The following is a 17,723-nucleotide window of genomic DNA, read 5'->3' as shown; positions in this document are numbered from 1 at the left end:
CAGGCAAAGTGCCAAGGGTGACAAAGAACGTATTAATACACCAGGATAGATGGCACCAGGCCAATGGAAAAAATAACAAGTGTCACATTCAGATTTAATGAAGTCATGCAGTATGGAAAATGTATTGTATTGATTAACTGCTCTGATACTCAAGTCAAAGCAGACAAATGGCTCTTATTATCAAGACCTGAAAATCAAGACAGAGAAAATGGAAAGGCGCTGCTCTTCTTTGAATTGAACTTCTGGAGCTGGGAAATAATGCCCTTTCCGTGTCTCCAGATGAAATCTGTGGGATGTTACTCACGCTGGGTGATGACAAGAGGGCCCAGCAAGCCACATTAATCACTCACAGCCCATTGCTGACAACTCTGTTTTGGCCACAGGTGCTCTGAACGGCATGTCTTTATCGGAGATGGGAGTTTACAGGTAGGCTTAAATCACAAACCAAACATTTTACTAATCCAAGAGGACAAAACTAAAAGAAGATCGTCATTAACAGAAAGATCCAGACAGAAGGGCATTACAGCGACTCCTGCTAAAACACCAGAAATAATATTAACAAGGCTACAGCAAATGATCAGTCTTTGACTAAATAAAATCCAAAGATAATGTAGCACTGTTTAAATGTTTGGCAAGCTATTATGACTTAGCTATTTCTGGGCTAATTAGATTCATTATAGTTTTTAGATAACTGATATCTGATGGGTTAAAGCTGTCCCTCCAGGTGGATCAGTTTGTAAGTAAATACATAGAGATTTAAATTGCAGAAGGTGACCAAATCATTAAGCTTCATCTCTTCAGAAGGAAATTAACAAGCACCATAGCCAACAGGAAAAAAAATGTCTCTTATACCCTGGGTAAGTTTTCCAACTTCCCTCAAAAGCAAAGGCAGACAGACTACAAGTAAATGCAGCCAAATGCCTTTGAGCACGCAGTGCAAAAACATAGGAGAAAATAGTACTTAATTCGACCAATAGTTTTTCTCTGTACAATACAGATAAAAAAACAGTAAACACTCTGAAACCCCTGAGACTTGTCTCTTCACATGTCTCATAACCATGTGAGAGAGATGTGGAGATGGGGGAGATGAAGATGGAGGAAATGGGGGAGATGGGGGAGATGGAGAAGATGGAGGAGATGTGCAGGTGTCAGTGCCAGGGGCTGTGTAGAGAGGAACTGATTTAGAAGCTCTTACTTGGAAGCTGCCTCTTCGTCATATTTACACCGCAGGTCCAGGAGCTCGGTCTGGGTTGTTGTTAGAGCTGCACCAGAACAACAAGGGTTGTGTATTTTCAAAGTTGACTTCAATAAATCAATCTTATTCTTACACAGACCCTTTCAAACCTGAGCTTTCTCAAAATACACTACATAAATAATACGTGTAAAAATACAGCAAACAGAAAATATTGTAAAACCATGTGTACATGTGAAAATAAAACAAACAGATGACGAATTAAATGCCTTTGAAAACAAGTAAGTTTTAATCTAAGACTTAAAAGCATCAGCAGAATCTGTATTTTTAATATGGTCGGGAAGAGTATCCCAATGTTGAGCGGCTGCCGCTGAACAGGCTCAGTCCCTCGTGTACAACATGAAGTCCTTGGATCACTCAGGAGCCTAAAACCAGCCAGACGATGTGAGTGAATGGGGACATGTGGGGACAGTAACTCCTGAAGGTACACAGGAGACAGACCAGGCCACACCACATACTGAAGGTCAACAAGAGAATTTTAACGTCTGTCCTTTAGGAGACCTGTATCCAGTGCAGGTTTGTCAGCACAGGAGAAAACAACACGCCTGTTTTCTTGTCTATGATCTGCGTACTACATTGGCTAGTTTATTCATTAACGTTAATGGAATGGCAAATGGTTATCAGCTTTTGGAATATATTCTTGTTTCTCACAGAAATAAGATAAAAATACTATTGAAAGAAAACTGATGATTTTCGAGAATTGACTAAATTGATTTTGAAGAACCCATGTACAATCATGGATATTTTGAAGTTCTTTTAGAAAAATAATAAAGATCATGGGAAATCAATCTACATCTTGACGTGTACACTGTATGTGTCAAAACAATGGAGCTCTTCTTCCAGAAATGAAATGAAATCCAACAAAATAACCCGCTCAAGGGTTGTTGTAACCCTGCCACTGAACTCACCATTTCAATCTCAGAGCACTTTTCAGAGCTGAAAAATATTTTTGGGGAGCAGCCTCACCTGAGTGAAGGACCTTGATTTTTTCTTCTGCTTCCCCCAGTCTGGTTGCCAAGGTGATCTCTGTTTCCTGTGTCCCTCTGTAAGAGACACACAGACACAATGAAAGGGCATTTTCTGGGCAAGTATCTACAGAAACACCTGATGTATTAGGGTTAGAAGACCCTGACAAACAATCTTATTATTGTTTATAGTGTATTATTGACATTTATATCAATATGTATATTATATAGTGTATATACATGATGGAGAAGGTAGCTGAATCAGTATATATAGGCTGCCAAGGAACAGGTAAAGGTTTAATAACATGCTGAACAGAAAAGAAAAGAGACAACGTTTCAGCTGTGGAGCCTTCTCTGGTTGTCATATACAGTACATGATTTACATCATCATACTGTATTTGATATACATCATCATACAGTACATGTGATTTCCATTAAAAATAAAAGGCGTTTCACGCAACAAAACGTGAGCAAATGTGAGTTTAACATCCGTTGGTCCAGAAAAAAGGAGATACTTGTTTACACCCTGAGTTGAGGGGCTGTGAGATAAACTCCTTAGCCATATTGTTCCATCCAGTTCCCTGGAGACGTCTGCAAAAACCCTGAGGTTCATCAAGCTATTGGCAAGCTAATGAGCAGGAGGGGCTGCAAGCACCTTGTTTTAAACCTTCCCTAACATTCTCATGCTGCAAAATTAAACATTTTTCAAACCAGCTATAAAAGTAAAAAATATTCTAAAGATCTAGACACAGACAGGGAAGGCAAACAAATACTTCCTTCTTAAAGGCCAAAGGGTGGCAGGGACCCCCATGGTGATAAACACACCAGCATGCATAGCTTCACACAGCGAGTATTCCTGAAATATCACGTCCAGGGTAACTGTGACTATGTAATATTATATTTTCCATTCCCTGGGTCTCAAACAATGGGGTGCCATATAACCCTTTAACAGTCTTCGCTGGATTCAAGGTAAGTGTTCCTCCTCCTTCTGTGTTCACTAAAAAAGCCTTTTAGATTGTGGATAATTTAAAATTGTGGTAACATGGAAGTAGTGCAAACCAGAATGGAACCAGAATTGATCGGAGAAGCACAGGGCGATTTATTCCTCTGTTGATGGTTGAAGAAAGTTGATCTAATTTAGAAAGTTGATTTCCAGAAGTCCGTAACAGACATACTGTGTTTGCATTTCCACGAGGAACAGTTTTGTTCTACTCAAGAGTTTTAAATTTGTTTTTCCAATAAAAAATACTTTGAATCAAACAGAGAAACAAATGATGTTGCCACTCACAAAACCATTCAAAACAATTTTTTGATAATTTAACGGTTGACTTTAGAAACAAGAGTGGGTTTGGGAGCTGTCATCTCATAAAAAATGTCCATGACAGTCAGGAAATCCAGTTCCCCAGCTTATGTGATACTTGAGCACAGTGTGTTTTACAGGATGACTTTTGAAAGATTTTTTGCTCAAGGGCAATATTTGTTCTACTTTTTCGATCTCTGAACAACACCCAGCTAAAGTTTCAAAACTACAGTATGTTTTAAAAAAAATGTCCTATTTTCAATTCTCTTTTCCACATCAGTGTTGTCCCTTGTTAGGCTTATGCAAGTAACAGTGGCAAACAAGTTTTGCTCTGGAGCAAAATGGCTTTAAAAACAACTTTTTCGCCTTCCAAGGAAATATCCAGTACCCTTCTAGTTATTTATGGTCTCCCAGATTCATTCTAATCGCACAAACACCAGTGAAACCTGTGTCATTGTTGCTGCTGACATGTCCCGTCAGGACACAGGAACACCCAGCAAATTTGTGTTGGGGTAAACAGCACACTGTGCATTTAAAAGAAGGAACAGGAGGCACTTCTTTACTCAGAGGGTTGTGGGAGAATGGAACAAGCTTCCCAGCCATATGGTTGAAGCTGAGACCCCAATTTCTTTCAGAAAATGTCTGGAGGAGTATCTGCTAACTACTAAATGCCCCAGATAGGCTGAATGGCCTCCCATTGTTTGTAACCTTTCTTATTTTCTTGCATTCGGTGCCTTAGTCTGCTCTTACTCACGTACTTTTCTGTCTCGGTTTCATCACTCCGCAGAGGGGACCCCACCGCTTTTAGGGCCTTCCTGCTGGGGGGGGTCGCGGAGGGCTCCCAGGCCACCGGAACCCCAGACGCTGTGGCTGCCAGTCCTTCCGTGTCTTTGGAAGACAGGGGGCGATACGGAGCACAGAGAGGCGGCGGTGAGAGATCACCAAGAGGGCAAAAGCTAATTCTGTCAGGACACAGATCAATTGCTCCCGGGTCGTTCCCAGCTTGTCAGGAATCGATCAGAGCGTGGCACGCTGTTGAGTAAATACTGGGGACAAAGTCTGTGCTCTATCAATATTCCCAGCAGGCCAGGTGAGAGATTCACAGGCGAGAGCTGGCAGCCAACAGAATTAAAATTAAGTCTTTATACTTTATTTTAAATTTGAATGTATCCCTTCTCTAAAGCCCCCTCCTTCATAGGCCAAGTCCAAATATTTTACCCAATCCGCTTTCTTTAGTTTCCCACAGACTGTATAGTACTTTTTTGGGGCTTATGGATAAATCTTAAGAGGTGGATAATGCATAATAGATTACACTAAAATTTGAGGAACTGTTTGCAAAATTGCAGATTATCTCACCTGCATGCTTAATTTATGTCTGACATCTAATAATGTAAGCATTTACAGACAGCAACACTTTCTGACAACAGTTGCCCAAGTATTTTCCAAGGTGTAAAACAGTTATTTACCTTCCCATATCTTTAACATTCATGTACTGTAAAGTAATATGCACTCTAATCTGTTAAGAGAATGAACCTTGCTTAATAGTTTAAATAACTAATAACTAAGACCAAAATCAAATTTCACTTTATAAATTTTAATTGAAAGATTTTTCCAGTCAGAAAGTACTAATAATTCTTACTGTATGTTTATAATATCATTTAGCACTTCATGATACCCACAACTTTTAATAATCTTTCTTGCAATCCAAAGATGAATCAGCAAATTCAAATCTGTGACACAGAAATCTTTTAAAAATAATAAGTACCCTGAAAACAGAGCCAGCCTAACTTTAGGTTTCATTTCCCTCATATCTGAAACACAGTTGTATGATAAGGATAGTTGTGTTGAGAAGGATCTAAAATGGCACCTACAGATTTCAGGACAAAAAGGGTTTGACATAATAAAATAAGGATTCACATGTACAGTAATACTGCACTATGTATTCAAGAGAAACAAGAAAAAGCTGGTTTCTTTACAGAAAAGGGAGACATTTTTCAGTTTTACACCAGAATGGGTACGTTCCCAGGCGACGCGGTTCTCTCCAAGCAGGAAGCCCACAGTTAGGCCCCTGGTCCATGGATACACTGGGGAGGGGTCCTGACCTTTACTGGAGAGGTGCTCAAGGTGTCTTCTCCAGTGCCTGCTGATCTCCTTGACGACGGGGCGGCTATCCGGGTCACTGCTCTGGAGCTGCTGGAGTCGCTCCTCCAGGGTGTGTGTGGCTTCCAGCACTGGGGCAGGATCTAATGAACATACACAGAAAGAGACACAAGGAGGCAGAAACACAAAAACACACAGAGGTTAGAGAGGTCAGGCTAAGTAAAATATCAAGGTTATGTTGACAAACCCCTTGGAATGTGTGCTAATTTAGCACTCTTAAAAAAAGTGGCTTTCATTAGAACCTTGTGTATGCATACAGTATGCAAGTTTTTGGGCTATCGCTAAAAATGTATGTATTTTTCTATTCTGTACGTTAAAATACTGTGATTTCAGCACTTCTGATTTGACTGTATTGCACACCGTTGCCTGTGGGGGGCAGCATGATGGGACATCTGCCCGTTTAGTGAGTACATACTGTACCTTATCCAGGTGTCACCCCCCATCTGCTCAGAAACCTAACACCTTTGTAGTTTATAACCCATTTTCCAGAATTCATAGTGCACTCTTTCTAAAGAGAGGTGTATTATATCACTGACTTTGTGTCACTGACAATTTATTGTAATTGTAGTGTCCCAGAGAAGTCTGAAGAGAAATATCTTTGGGGATGAGCAGCTTTCTGCCTTTTTGAAATTGTAGACTTCTGGCTCAGATAAACAACAATGGTGGGTACTCCACCAATTTCTTATCGTGTAATGTACATCGCCAGCTATACATTTCAGTACCTTGCATTCATCTTAACTTTAGATCTGTAGATCGCATGAAGCCATAGTCTTAAACCCACCATGTTTAAGTAATATACAGACACAATCCTGCTTTAAAACAGCACTGAAACTTTTTCTTATTTATAGTTGCAGCTTGTTGAAATGACCAAAAACACAAACACAGCAGAAGTGTCCTGCTGTGTCCCCAATTCTGCTATGAACCTGGATTGTCTGAAATTACAGCTGGAAAACAACATTGTAATTTACAAGGGAGACTCCTCAGACATGCTAGAAAAAGAGAAAAGCTTACAGTGCAAAAGGGCCATATGTTGTTGGGGTTTTTTTTTACATAGAAGGCTATGTTTCAAGAAGGAAAGATAAAGAAATGATCAAGATGCACTTCTCATTTTTTCCTTCCTTACCCCGTGTCGAGTAGAATATAGTCAGGTCACTAATGGAATTTAAATGATTTTCCAGCCTTTTAGGACGAAAGCAAGGATTAGCGGATTCTCATCATCGCTCATCCTCCGACGCTAAACTTTGCCCTGAAATATATATATACACTTTACAAAAGAATGAAAAAAGTCTTCTTAAAAGAACAAAAACTAAGATTCTTTAACACAAAAGAGGGGCTGTTTTGCAATGCATGTGCTTCAGCATGAAACCCAAGGGGCCAACTAGGAGGCTGTTTCTTTGCTAACAAGTCTCTTCTGTATCATTTGATCATTTAAATTATTATGCTGTGAAACCTCAGGAGGCAGCTCCCCACTGAACTTCACAGGGATGGGATTTTTTCCCTCTTTCTTTCCTTTTTCTCTTCTCAAGTTCCACGAGCTTTCAGAAAAGGAGAGCTCTTCGCTGTGTACCTGCCTGGTGCGAACCAAAGGAGGTGACTTCCTGCAGTAACTCTTGAGTGTCGTACTCTGGGGAGCCCCTGAGAACGAACGGGGGAAGGACAAGCCCACTTTCACTTTGTTGTAAGTTCCTTTATTGAAATTAGAAAAGATCATTCGCCAGGCTCCCCCACACTGAAAAAAAAATCTTTCTCATATAAGTTTTCCCAGCGCTTTCATCCAGTATCTTCATTGTGGATTCTGAAAACAAAACATCTTTTTTTTTCTCCTATTTTTCTATGTAGATCTTATTCAGTCCTAAGGATCACAGAGCTCTCGGTGTTAAAGCTGCACAAAGCTGCGCTGAAGAACTCATTCACATATGAACAAGCACAGTTTTTCCAAAAAGACAGTCAAAAAACAAAATCAAAACTCCAGAATCACAAGGGTGGAATTTCTATGGAGACTGAAGACCGAAGTGTTTGGCAAAGAGGGGCACCAGTTCTAACCAAAGCCTGTTTCCTCAGATTCCTAATAAAAACAACATGCACACAACCCCACACCTCAAACTGTAAAATAATACCCTCTATAAATTATGCAATTATACACGGGTAAGGTACTGTAGTATTTTGCCTAGGGCAACTTTAAACCCAAATACAGAAGTATTTTTTAAAATTATAACAGGTTGAAGAGAAACACATTTTCAAGGGGAGTTCTTTCGAGGGGGTAGGGACATGATGCACACAGGAGAGCGGTTGAATCAGAACAAAGCCCAGTGAGCTAATTATGGGGTCTTTGGGAAAAAACTTGACATATGCAAACCTGCAAAATATTTATTGAGCACAAACATGCTGCATAGCCACTGACAGGACCTCTTGTCTTCCTTTTTTTATAAAGTTCACTTCTGCAATAGCTGCAAGGCGATTGCATCATTCACACGGAAAGTTGCACAGGTGAATTGCATTTTCCATAAACAGGAACACAATTAACAATTAAAAGCTTGGCCTTCAACTTCATCCTCCACCTCCCTCCCCCTGAGCTCACTCAGAGACAAGTTTAAAAAGCACCAAGGACCAGCTTTCCAAACGCTGGGACAAATTTCATTACGTTACAATTAATTGATTGGGTTCACTAGAAAACCTGACCTAGTTTTATCCTTTGTTTCAGATGTTCTCTACAGAATCCTTAGGTGGTTTTGTTTCCCAAAATAAGAAATTCACATTTTTTTTCCCCAAGTACAAAAACTTTAATTTCCTTAAAGAGGGAGAGTTTGACATATGATATGCACCACTGCAGTTCCTTGCTGCTTGGCTCTTTGTAAAAATACTCCACTGGAAGCAGATTTATAGTTGTAATACCAGATGATATAAAAAAAAAAACATGGAGAAAAAGCAACTAATAAATCACTTCTCAACAAGGAGGCATACACTCCCTTCTCAAAGTAAAACAAAAGACTGGGAAAGGTAAATGATAAGCACAGGACATTATTCCCTCTATATTTTGCCTGTCTTTTCACTTTTGTTACCCGCTATCAGAAAAAAAGCAGACTCTGAAAATGCATGATCTGTACGACTGCCTGTCACTGGATCTAGAGATCCTGGAACAGAGATTTCAGGAAAGAACCAAAGTTTCAAAGCACACGTCTCCTTTATGAAAGCACTTGGGATAGTACATTCCTCTCATGCCGTTTGCTGTCTCTTTCATCAAAGCCAATTACAAAGACAAGGTAACATAAAAGAGGTTGTTTTATTTTGTTTTGTTTTGAAGGGAAACAACTAAGACTACCATTCATTAAATTGAGAAAGTGCAGAAAATGCTAATTCCAGCACCCTGGTCCTCTATAAGCTTTCAAAAAAATTTTTCTGCAGTGCCAATTTCGTTTTGTTCTCCAAAAAAGAGTCCGGGAAATACACGGATAAAAAAAACACATCAAAGAAATAAAAAAACACTTTTATTTCTTTAAACAAGCACTCTGTCTATTGCTACATCTTCTCTTCTTGTAATCACAAAAGGGCAACATCAGATATTAAAATGATAAAATGCTTGGATTCGAGCAAAAAGCTTTCAGACTCTGGTCTGTGACATCATTCTCATTGGTTCAAAGGCAATGTGTCACTAAGAGGGCAGCAGCCAAAAAACTAAAATCAAATTAAATTTCTCCTTAGCTTTATCCTCAGGTGCTCCAGGAGTTTAAAGGTCTGCCACACAGTTGCCTAACACATGGAAGGCACTATAGTAAATGGATAAATGTTCTCCTTAAGGGTTTTATTTAATATCTAAGGTGCTGAATAACGAAGTCATTTTATGTCACCAGCATCAGGGCTGATCACTGGCTCCCTCTGTTGGAGTGCAGGTGACACTGCAACGGCAGTGTCCGCGGTCACAGAAAGTGGCGGTAAATTTGTGCAGAGGTAAGCAGGTGTGTGCGAGGCGGTCTGTCTTCCCCCTGTCAGCGATACACTATCATTAGTTGGTCTCTGCTCAGCAGGGTACACCATTATGTCTCCCTGGGCCTCTGTAATTATGCTTTGACATAATTAACCCAGCAAGCCCATTAGGCAAGTGTGAGCTAAAAAAAATTCAGCTATAATTATTTGTTGTGTGCATGTTAATGAGCCCAGCTGTGCTACCATCGTACAACATGAACAAATTAATTTACAAGGCCGGTTTTTTGTTGGGATTTTTTTTTTCATTTTTTATGGTCTTCAAGGTCCAAAACTTCTGCTGTCTACACTTGTGGAAAACCTTTTCTGATCATTCTTACCAAAGTCCATACACACAAAATCAGCATGACACCGGTCCTTAAACAGTCTTCAGGTGCTTCAATAAGCAAATATTGTTTTGAAAAAAATGATAGGAAATGCAATAGGTCCTCACATCATATTTTGAAAAAAAAAACTTGGTCACCAAATGTATTTTACTTTCAGTGGTTTTCTTCTTGAATATTCTTCATAACTTCTGTACATTGGAATAATAACAATACGTTTCAACCTTACAACTTTCATCAGAAGCAAACTGACAGTGTGGCCCTTCTTAAGGCAAAAGTCAAATCTCTTTTAGCAATGCTTCATTACTGTCCTACATTTATTTAAGCAATTTTTTCTACAATGTACAAATTTTGAAAAAGCAATTACCTTGTCTAGGTAACTCCCAAATGATCAACACAATCAGTTGTAAGACTCAAATTGCAGCCATGTTTTCAGCTCCTTACAACCAACAGTTACTAATCATTATTGATCTACATCTATCCGGTTAAAATTGTAACTATTCAATTGAACATCATTCTTTTTTATAAAAAGAGTGGAGGATCTAGTTCTACACTAATTGTCATTGGTGAATCTATATCGCTAAGTGCCTCTCTTGGCTGTGAAATCTCCACCTCCCCAGTTTCGCAATGTAGTCAGATGAATATGATGAACCAACAGATCCTGTGGATTCCTGTGCCTTAGATCATACAGGCCCACAGCATTAAAAACAGACATATTCTGGGTGTTACAGGAATGGGGCTGGTGTACCTGTAAATAAAAAACAGTGAGAGGTGACAAGAGAAGGGAAGGACAAGCTGGTAGGAGGTATTGGCGACAGTTTCCCCTCTGTAACACATGACACATTTATTCCCATACCTCTGCATTATATACTGTATCTTGTCTGCCCCTCACAGTCAGTTAAAAGAAGCATAAGGAAGGCACATACCCTACAATGTCAGGGTCCCTGCATGGACTGTCAATCTATCAGGGATACGGAGATCACTGCTGCTATCCAGGCATCACAACTTCGAGAATCTATTTCAAAGATCACATGGTGGCTCATCAGTGAGAAGAATAAAGCTTCATCACTTCATCCAAGCCGTAAGAACAGCACAGTGTGTCCTCTCTCCAAATGTGCAAATCTGCTCTGGCTTTCCTTTCCTCTGGCTGTAAAAGGAGTCAAACAGCCCTTCATCTTTCCTAGTGTCCTCATCCATTTGAATGTAATTTCTTAACTCCCTTTTCATAAACAAAAATACCCATTTGATTATTTGAGCCTGATGAATAAACAGTGAAGAACTATTGAGTAAACAGAACCTTTCAATGTACTTAAAGCTGTTCTGATTCCATGTGTCAAGAACGTAACAGTTTAAACAAGAGAGCCGTTTGACCCATCTAGCAATGGACCAGACCTTGTTTCTGCCAGAACTAACGCAGCACACTGGAAGTGTGGGCGTAAATAGAGGCCAGGAGATGACGCTGACATAACCAGAGCACAGCAATTAAAATGTACCTCCATCTGGCATCAAATTATATAGAACGGCACAACGCATTTCGAGCATTTCCTACATGTGCACCTGACTAAAAGTGTATAACATGATATTTATTGCCAAAGTTCTCATGCAGGTCCATGTTTTCTAAATGCTAGGAACTGTCCGATGACTGAACACATGTAAATTGTCCTACAGTAGAAGGTAGTAATGCCATCCTCTATAAACACAATAGCAGTGACTTCCAGTGAAATAAACACAAAAATGCGTCATCAAAATGACAATCTGCAATCACACTTTGTTATCGTATATGACATATGTACAATCTTTTTTCAATCTATAATGTTTATATTTTGTAATAAAACGGAAGACCTTTATTCTTCACATTCTCCTTGTTTTAAAAGGGTAGGTTAGGTAGACAGAGGAAATCTCTGCGCTTTGGGCTTGTATGTTGGCAGCCGGGCTATCCTCCCTCCAAATGCAAACCCTGCTCCCTTTCCTCACTCCAGAACAGCTTTTTCCAGCTCTGATTCAGGACCTCCTCTCTTCACACACACACTCACAGTCCCTCAGGGTCTCTCTTCTCCGCAGGGAGCCACTCAAGAGCCCCAGTACAATTCCAGCTCTTTTATGAACATAATGCATTATTAAATACCTCAAACATCTCCTGGGTCTTTGTTTATTGCTGTTCTTATTAATCACTTATGCATAATCTAGTAGTGGCAGACAGAGCTTTCATTTTCCATCAATGCTGCTGTCTAGAACATGCATTTGAGCTGCACTTGTTTGAAAGGGGATGCATTGCACACAGGCTCTTTTGTGGTCTATACTGGAAGTGCTGGCTGGAACCATCGTGCTTCAGTCTTTTACTGTCTTTCTCTACTATCAGGCATGTTTACTGGGTTAATTTAGAGCCTTCACAAATTTGCAGATCTTGCTGCTGCTCAAGAAAGCACAGTGCTCCTCATACAAATGTTTGGGAAAGCTAGATTTAAAAAAGCGACTTTCTGAAAAGCAGAGGGTCCAAGAGCACTCCGGAGCTGTACCTGAGTCAGCCAGATTGTCACATAGAAAGGTGTGGAGAAAACTGAAAACAGTCAAAGGCCAAGGCCTTACAGACTGGAGAGAGCTTTGGAAACGTCTTTTTAAGCTTTCGTTTTCATTCCACAATTGATGCACAGCTTCTTACATTAAGAAAAGGAGAAAAAAAGGGCTGTGAACATGGACATCGCCACAGTTTGCGCATTACTGACTAATAGATGGACAGTAAGAACGGCAGTGCTGAGAACCCCAGTAAAATGGGACGTGTAGTGCTGAAACTAGATCATGTGTTTCCCCTGGTACCCACTATATTATCCCAATGTGCTGTACATCGCCACCTGCATTACAACGCCACCATTCTGTAATCAAGAAAGGAAGTATTGCCAGCAGCCACTAGTCGGAGCTGTTGGACAAACCTTTGTAGAAGTGCATGGTGGAAAGGCTTGTTACACGCTGAACATAATAAAAATATCAAAAGTGTTTATTTCTATAACAAGAGATGCGTTCTTTAGCGAAGACAAATACAAATCTTTTTTCTTCATGGAGTGGTTTCTCTCTACAGCATTCAGCACAACGTCCCATAGGTCTTCACCGAAAAGCAGGGAGATTTTTCTCCATACAGCATTCTTCCCATGGACAGGAATTTGATGATTGAATTAATGACCATAAATGCGTGCTGGTATTGATGCAACATAGGGATCGTTATCCTATATACTGCACAGATTTCCAGTCCTGGTTCTGCAGGGCTGGTGGTCTGTGTGTATGAATTCCAAGCGTGTTCTTAACAACCTTTATCACCTGGTTATTAGCCTAAATGGACCAATTGAGCCACTTCCCTCAGCTCCTCACATTCTTCTGCTAAAAGATCTAGAAAATCTGCAGACACACTGGCCCCTAACCAGTATATGTCAGGCCTGACAGTATGTCAGGGGTTGCCAAATCTATCCCTAGTAGCTGGGATAGAGTTTAAACTCGCCTTTAAAAATGTGAAAGCTTACGTATCAAAATCTGAGGATTTACTGTCTTAGAAACACTAAGTTTCACTCAAGTCCTAAAACTGCAAAGCACTTTCAACACATTAGGTTATACATGCAGATTATATTTCAAAAAGATCATGATATCTTAAGCACTAACAGTTTTTAATGGTGCACCAGAAGAACCAGTTCTTGCTATAGGAGTCGAAATGTGTACGCAAAATAATATTAACATAAAGAGATGGCAAATAATCACACTTTGTACATGCTAGTTTGGAAAGGTAAAAAAAGGAGACAAACATTTTCCAATTAAGCATTTCCAATCTCAGTGAGCTTTGCCCACATCCTGGCTGATTGCCTCCATAGATGACAGTCTTGACCTTACAACCTATTTTCAGCTCAGCTCTTTCACAGGTACGCTCTCATCTCCAGCCAGTGTAATCAAACGCTCACACGATAAAGGAAATTGTGCCACTGAGGCCTAAACCGAATCACCCTCCCCATCAACAACAGTAATTAAGATTTAATATGTTTTTGTTTCCAGTGTTTTTTTTTTGCTATCATTTCCTGCACATCTGGGCTACCAACCTAAAAAAAAAGATTTATGGATGCTCTTTGTAATTATATACAGTCAAGCAAGCAGGGCTTAAATAATTGCTGAGTTAACAGTAAAAAAAAACAACAAAAACAAGCATATCAAACTGCAGATTTTATGTTGACATCAGCCAAAGACTAGAACCATTTGAAATTACCAAGAAAGAAGTAAATATACAGTAGACATCAGCAGTAAAGTTCTCTGTAGTTTCTAACTAGTTGCCAGAGATAAGATTGCCCTTTCAATAAATTAGATTACGCTATCTTTAAATAAGGTGTTATCATGGGCTGCAGTTCTTCACTAATTGTAGCACTGTACTGTATGTTTACGCATGGTTACTGAAATCTTTTGCAATCTCAATAACACTACATGAGTTTAAATAATCTGAGTTAGTCACTGAAACACTTACATGTATACTACAGTATATACTATAACTGACATCTCGCCAGTTTCCTCGTTTGGTTATGTGTATTTTTGAGTGACTTGCATATACAGTACAGTAGCAGGTTCCATCATGAAGCATCTCTTGCTCAGCAATGTTCATGCATTTTTAGGTGAGGTGGACCTAGGTTAGCATTTCATGGCGATTGCCCGAATTCTGAACAAGCAGTAAAAACATGCGCTCCCTCTGCTTTTCAGAAGATACCTCCTCTCCCCTTGGTCTCCTGCCTTCAAGACTGCAAAGACACATACTGTACCCCATTAAAGGGTTTGTGCAAAAACGGGATAAGCAAACGATCAAAGTGACTGAGACATAAGGAAAGATGCAGGTATTTTAAAAGCCTTTTGGGGGAGAAATTGGATGATTCATAAATTAAAAGTAAATAAATATATAAAGCACTGCATGTTGCTACTAATACTACAACAGGCCCTACACAAAACTAATACTACTATACTGTTTTTACCACCACTACTACTTTCAGCCACCAGCATCACTGCCGATATACTTATAGTACAGTAATTATAATGATAATAAGTCAAAGAATGGAAATGTGCCATTCAGGTGACACAGCATGCCAGCCTTCTTTAATCACCTTTTGATAAGCATTTTGTAAAAGAGGCTAATTCCTGCTCTCTCCTCTTTCACTGCCACAGCCTCAGTTTAACTATATGAGCCACGGGCCCATTGCTTGGAATATGACATTTGTTTTTGCAGCTGCAGGGGTGACAGAAGACTCCTCGCAAATAAAAAAAAAAACCCTTTTGCAATGAATAGTAATGGCAGCATTAAGATTAATGAGCCCAGCATGTAAAGAATAATTGCGGCTGTCTTTGGATTAAAAATACATGAAGGAGATGGCTATTTGTTCAATGCGCATTACTAAACTTGAAATCTCCAGTACGGGTACAAGCCCAGAATGTGATGGGTTTAAAAAAAAAAAAAAAAAAGAGAAATTCCCCCCCTTTGATTTTTATTCCAATACCAATTAAATTTAGATGCAGAAAGAGCCCGAGTGAAATCAAAGGCCATGACAAGGATTCTTTGAAGTAATGACTCCTTTAACGTTAATGATAAAATTCAAGGCTGCCTGTCTGACAAATATAGGTGATAGTTTCTGTCCAAGGATTTACAATGAGATCAAATCTTAAAAAATACCCCTAAGAAAACATTCATTTTTTTGTGCTTGAACATAGCGCATTTGTACTCCATGAGCCCACCCTTCAAGGCTATACTGTACTAAGAAATAACAATAGAGCAGCCGTATATTCATAAAGAGATCCCAAATCTCAAAGTTATTTGTACCAGAATGAAGTCTGCACCATCATTACTGACTAGATCCAAACAGTTTTTAAATACTAATACTACTACTCAGTTAAACACTCCAGAAGCTCCACTATGCAGACTTCTTTGTTCAACTGCTAACTTATGGAAAGCAATCATACTCTTTTAAATCCCATGTCCACATATCACGTACTGTACCTGACGTTTTCGGCCTTTTACTGTCACCTGTAAAGTCTATATAACGAGAACATTATGTTAACAACAAGATGCCACTCTCTTTTCATTTCTTACAGAGGACTGACGTCCAGCACAGTAAACTTCGGTCACTGGGTCTTTGAAGAGGCAAACACCAGTGACAGTAAATGGTTTCCACAGAGTCAAGAAAACACTGTTGACGCTCTTGCTTTTTCTGAAAAATTGACGCTTTTGCTTTTTTTTGCTTTGTTTTTCCTGGGGAGAGCTTGCCTGGGGCTCAAAAAATTGCATTATTTAAATTCTACACCTTTTTAAAGGTTGATATTTTTATTTGCAAGTTTCTTTTCATTTACATTCAGTGTTCTCAGTATACTGGATGTAACCTGAAACACGCAATATAAAATAATAAGTGATACTGCACTGACAGACATTGTCTTCAGTTGCCTGGCCTTCAAATTGGTGCAGAGTGGGGTGATATCTCACCATTTCACACAAACCTTTCAGGTCATCTGAAGCTCTGCATTTTTTATGCTAATCCATAGACACCTGGCATAACCTGAGGGCCAATTCAATTAGGTGTTCTTAGGAAATGAAATGTTCAGGGAAATTATACTGCAAGCCAGTGTAATTAGAAGAGTGCGGTGCTATCTGTTTGCTCTGAATTAAAACATCATGGTTGATAAAACTAATAGAGCTCATCTATAATTTCCAACACTCAATCAAAACATTTTAATTAACTGCACAAGAAAGTGAACTGGACCCAGACATATTTTGGCCTCCAGTACTGCATCTTAATCTGAGATAAATGTCCTTTAGAAAACAGTTGTTTACCATTCTTTATTTCATTTCAGTGTAATTAAATATGAATGCTGTCTTTTTTCTAGTATTGGTAAATTAAAATTATGGTTGTTTTTTAAAAAGCTTTTTGCAACAGTTTCATGAGCTCAGATTCTTCCAATGGACAGATCATCTTATGCATGAAGTACAAAGCAACTTTCAAAAATAATGCTAACTTCGAAGATTTTAAACAGAGTTTGTGCTCTTCTGAAAAGCTAAAGACGAAGGACTCCTTTGGTACTTTTTTCATAAGCCAAGGCCCTGAAATCTGTAAAACAAACTGTGAAAATGTCTACCTAGAGATAAATTGCTTATTAAGGAGCTAAAGCACACAAAGTATAGTACACAAGTAGTGTACTATAGTTCAAAGAAAATCTTATAAAGTCCATTACTGTCTTTCAGTCTCAGTTCTACTATGACTTTTACCTGGTGTTCAATGAAATCTTTGCAAACATTTCTCTCTATTTATGTACTATATTCTAAAATACCACAGACAATCCTCTTAATGAATATACTGCAGGATGCAGAGTATAACAATGATGGTGTTTTGATGATTGTTTTGAATTTTCAGTTTGGTTTTCTCTGCGCCAGCCTGAGGTTGCGAATGAAATGGTATCGATACTGAGATGGTACAAAAACAACAAAATGGCTTCCCTCCACCACACACTCGGACCAATGACTCTTGCTTACCTGGGGCTTCAATCAGCTGTTTGTAAACACCAAGGAAGGCAGTCTCAGCCTCTTTGCTTCGCTTATTAAGTGCTACCACCTACAAAAGAAAAACAAAGTCACCACAGGGATGCCAGCGGCAGAGGGTTTTATTAGACACAAGTAACAGTATGTGGTTATGCCTGAAAACAGATCCAGTGACTCGAGTGGCTTAAGAACCGCCAGTATGTCCAGAAACCTC

The 17,723-nt window shown here is 39.3% G+C and overlaps 1 protein-coding gene across 1 annotated transcript in view; it reads right to left on the bottom strand.

Moving 5' to 3' along the window:
- cux2b (cut like homeobox 2b) overlaps positions 1-17,723 on the bottom strand; it is a 77,433-nt gene that overhangs the window by 21,565 nt on the left and 38,145 nt on the right. The window contains exons 4-8 of the mRNA XM_088935461.1: positions 17,504-17,582; positions 5,620-5,760; positions 4,276-4,405; positions 2,219-2,295; positions 1,058-1,161 (exon numbers count right to left, since the gene is read on the bottom strand). Of these exons, the coding sequence (XP_088791587.1) occupies positions 1,058-1,161; positions 2,219-2,295; positions 4,276-4,405; positions 5,620-5,760; positions 17,504-17,582 (531 nt within the window). The remainder of the gene's footprint in view (positions 1-1,057; positions 1,162-2,218; positions 2,296-4,275; positions 4,406-5,619; positions 5,761-17,503; positions 17,583-17,723) is intronic.

This window comes from Atractosteus spatula, chromosome 17, assembly GCF_055471065.1.
Source record: "Atractosteus spatula isolate fAtrSpa1 chromosome 17, fAtrSpa1.hap1, whole genome shotgun sequence".
NCBI classification, from domain to species: Eukaryota; Metazoa; Chordata; class Actinopteri; order Semionotiformes; family Lepisosteidae; genus Atractosteus; species Atractosteus spatula.
The sequence above is the reverse complement of the archived record's forward strand: the minus strand, read 5'-3'. Positions and strand labels throughout refer to the sequence as shown.